Source organism: Sinocyclocheilus rhinocerous, unplaced genomic scaffold (genome assembly GCF_001515625.1).
Source record: "Sinocyclocheilus rhinocerous isolate Xijiao unplaced genomic scaffold, SAMN03320098_v1.1 scaffold799, whole genome shotgun sequence".
Classification (NCBI taxonomy): domain Eukaryota; kingdom Metazoa; phylum Chordata; class Actinopteri; order Cypriniformes; family Cyprinidae; genus Sinocyclocheilus; species Sinocyclocheilus rhinocerous.
The window spans coordinates 168,772-172,603 of NW_015636538.1; the positions used below are offsets into that span (position 1 = coordinate 168,772).

Here is a 3,832-nt window from a genome sequence, read left to right on the forward strand (position 1 = left end):
AGACATTCACACAACGGCGCCATTGAACAGGGACTTTCCCTCAGACACCTTAATCACCTCACTCAAGGACACAACGATGATGGCTCAAGGCTAGTTTGTGGGCCATTTAATTTCAGTTTTATTCTAAAGTACTTTGTGTTAATGAGAGTGAAAGCTTAAAGGGATAGTTCACCCAAAGATGTAAATTCTGTCATCATTTTCTCACCCTCATGTTGTTCCAAACCTGTATGAGTTTCATTTCATTTTCATCATATTTTAAAGAATGTTTGTAACCTAACAGTTGCTGGTAGCCATTGACTAAGTATTTTTCCATACTATGGAAGTAAAATGGCATTTCTGGGTGAAGTATCTTTTTAATAATATAACAAATAGTTTTGGATCAAAAATCAGATTAAGCCACTTGAAAAGCTGTTGTAAAAGGGCAATATACACACAGACTTGCGACTGAACATCTTGAAATCTATATTAATGAACCATACCACAAGCGCATTTTTTTTGGCAACTGTAAATAGCCTACTGTGAGGCTAATGAATATTTAAAGATAAAAATAAATAAATAAAATAAAAATTATATATATATATATTTAGGCGTTATACCAAAAACAGCCACCGGGTGACACCCAAACGCAATTGAACTTTTTTTCATAAATTTTCATGTCACGTAAATTTCTCTTGCAATATTGCTTCTATCACAAAATAAAAACCAAATATAGAATCTTGAGACTCAGACCTTTCTGACGATATGTATTTTGTCAAGATTATAAAAAATTTTTGATGCTAAAATATAGAAATGCATTTTACACTAAAGTTCAATAATGAATTCAATTAATAAATAAATAAAAGAAAATGTAATTACTAAATAATTATACTAAATATTGATATGCAGTGTGATCTGTAGGATTTAAATTGTAGTAATGAATTAAACAAAAATAAAAGAGGACTTACACATTCAAGCATACACTGAAACTGAAATCAAACACTTGTTCACCAATTCACCGTTAAATACATACTGAATGTCACACGAGTATAGACACGACTGCACTTTGTGTGATGTTAAAATCACAAGCTATTTGACTACTTGAAATACAATCTGACTGAAAATTGGACAAGGCTGGATATATGGATGTGATTTGGATCAGGATCCTTTTTCATGGGTGTTTTTTCTGTTAGACTACAAACAACTAAACAGATCTGAGAGGGGTTTTTTTTTTTTTTTGGATATACTAAAAATAAAAACTTCAAAAAAACAAAAATGATCAAGAATAAACAGTCCATGAGAAAGTAAGTCAGAGAGAGAGCAATATGTGAAGCAAAGAGAGAAAAACATCTGTTCCTGAATAAATTTAATCGACCCTGTTATTGTACATCATGTTCCAGTTCAATTGTACAAGTGTGAGTAAGAATCGTCAGATGAAACTGAATGAATTGGAGGGAAGGAAGGAAGAATGGAAGGATAGAGGAGAAAAGGAAGGAAAAGGCATGACACTGGGCCAAAAAAAAGCTGCATTCCGAATAAAAACAGAACGAATGAACGCCTCGCTCGCTGTTGTTTCTGCCTAAATAAAACACGCACGTGTAACGCGATCTGAATCCTGTAACTTTTTCCATTTCGTTGTTCTCCTGCCATCTCACATCCTCTACGGTCTGTATTTCTGGGAATCTGCTGTTGTGTTTTCAGGCCGCAGTTATTAATAACACATGTGCTCGGAGTCTTTACAGGAAGCGGGAGACGTACTACTCCTATTAGCCAAAACCAACTCGAATCAGTCAAAAGGGAAGAAGATTGAGCTATTATTATGGTCGTGATGAATTAAAGGAATGTTTCGGGTTCAGGCTCTGTGGTCAGCTATGTGACATGCTTTCAAAAACCAAAGATAATAATTTGGTTTGTAAAAAACAAATACAAATGGTGTTTTCTAGAGAATGTTTTTTTAATGAACCAGGAAAGAGCTTCAGGGGGGTTTAAAAGCAAAATGTGCAGCTAATGATGTGTAAAAAAAAAAAAAATTCTGTGCTCTCATGTCATATCTTATTTTCATCACAACCAAACTTTCTTGAGCAAACCTCAATTATGCTTTAAAATGCTTCGTCATGAAAATTTTTTTTTACATAATATTATGAAAAGGCATGGAGTAACTGTTCACAATTAAACCAGTAACATGCATTAAGAAAATAAATTGGTTCAATTTTGATTTTATACTGGCAAAGTAAAATTTTTCTCATTTTAAAAGACAAACCCAAAATAGAGAAATTCAGGCAAATTTAACATCCAAAGGTGTGAAATGTGATTTTTTATTTTTTTTATTTTTATAAAAGCCAAATTTAGGTAGAATTGGATTTGTTTTATTCTATATAACCCACTGAAATGTAATGCTGATAAGTGTGACATTAAATTTACAGATATTTTACTGAATTAAAAAAATTATAATAATAAAATTAATGCTCTATTTTAAAAGTTTTTAAAAGCATCACACATTAAAAAAGGGAAATATATCAAATATAATTAAAGACAGCATGAAATTAATATTTACTCTATTTTCTAAATGCATGTATCCCCTAAATTTATGATTTCTTAAAAAAAGTGTATTTTTTAGTATATGAAGTGTATCTTTAATATATATTCTATAAATCATCCTAGTGGACAGAAAGTTCCACTAACTGAATGAATGAATATTTTCATTTTTTTTCTTCTTTTTTTTTTTCTTTTAATTTTTACTTTCTTTCTTTTTTTTTTTCTTTTTCTTTTCACCACTTGTTTAGTTCTCGGTCGAAAATAAAAGCCCTACAAAAACATTTGAAAAAGACTGAATCCAAGATATGGTGATAATATCACATAATGAGAGATTTATAACCAACAGACCAAGAATTTTCAGCACAGCACAAGGATTAAAGATTGACGCTTTGGCTGGTTTTAAACCATCTTCTGAAACTAAGTCCTATCTCTCTCTCTGCAGGTTTTGTGCTGGTGATCGGTCTGGTGACGTTCTACAGGATCGGCCCCTACACTCACCTGTCCTACGCCTGCTATGTTAACATCGCTGCTTGCTTGTTTGCCACGCTAGCGGCCGCCATGCTAATCTGGAATATTCTGCATCGCCGTGATGACTGCATATCTCCGTCAGTCATCGTCATCAGCCGATCTCTGACCACACCCTTCAGGCCGCGCCTAGACAATGACTATGTAGAGTCGCCATGCTGACACAAAGACACACCTCACCTGAGACAAAACACAGGGTGGATATTTAGACGGATGGACGGACACAAATGCACATGGAGAGGAGTTCTATCATTTTAAGTGAAACTGATCTCCTGGACTCCGCAAAAAGTGGATTCGGACTGAATGGAAGACTTTTGAAATGCATTTAAACACAGAAGCAGCATTGTGGATTGGGAAGAATACAACAGACAGATAAAGATCAAGCTGGATCTTGACACGTTTATGTTCATAAGTGCACTTGTGAGAAAGTAGAAGCACATTCGTATGCACACATATCTGTTATGGTTCTATGAAACATGGAGTTTCAGATTTCAAAAGGAGTCCAGGTATTGAATATTGCTCCCAGGTCAACTGAATACAGTCCTTTACAGGCCGGCATGGAATCTGCACTTTTATACATGTTCTCTGCTAATTGAAGGGAAAAAAATTCTGGACAGATTTAAATTGGGAAATCTGACATGTCCAGTCATTTTTGTGTGTGTGTTTTACATAAAGAAACCAAATTTATTGTTAGAAACATTGCAATATTTTGCATTATGACATATTTATTACAAATAAGCACATTTGCCCCCAGATTCTCAATATAATGTGTCTTAAATGCTTTACTTTTGCTTTA

The 3,832-nt window shown here is 33.7% G+C and overlaps 1 protein-coding gene and 1 pseudogene across 1 annotated transcript in view; one reads left to right on the forward strand and one right to left on the reverse strand.

Moving 5' to 3' along the window:
• LOC107747846 (transmembrane protein 204-like) overlaps positions 1–3,809 on the forward strand; it is a 16,718-nt gene extending 12,909 nt beyond the window's left edge. The window contains exon 3 of the mRNA XM_016562457.1: positions 2,954–3,809. Coding sequence (XP_016417943.1) covers positions 2,954–3,198 — 245 coding nt within the window. The 3' untranslated portion in view covers positions 3,199–3,809. The remainder of the gene's footprint in view (positions 1–2,953) is intronic.
• Positions 1–3,832, reverse strand: part of LOC107747848 (intraflagellar transport protein 140 homolog) — a 68,360-nt pseudogene that overhangs the window by 45,753 nt on the left and 18,775 nt on the right.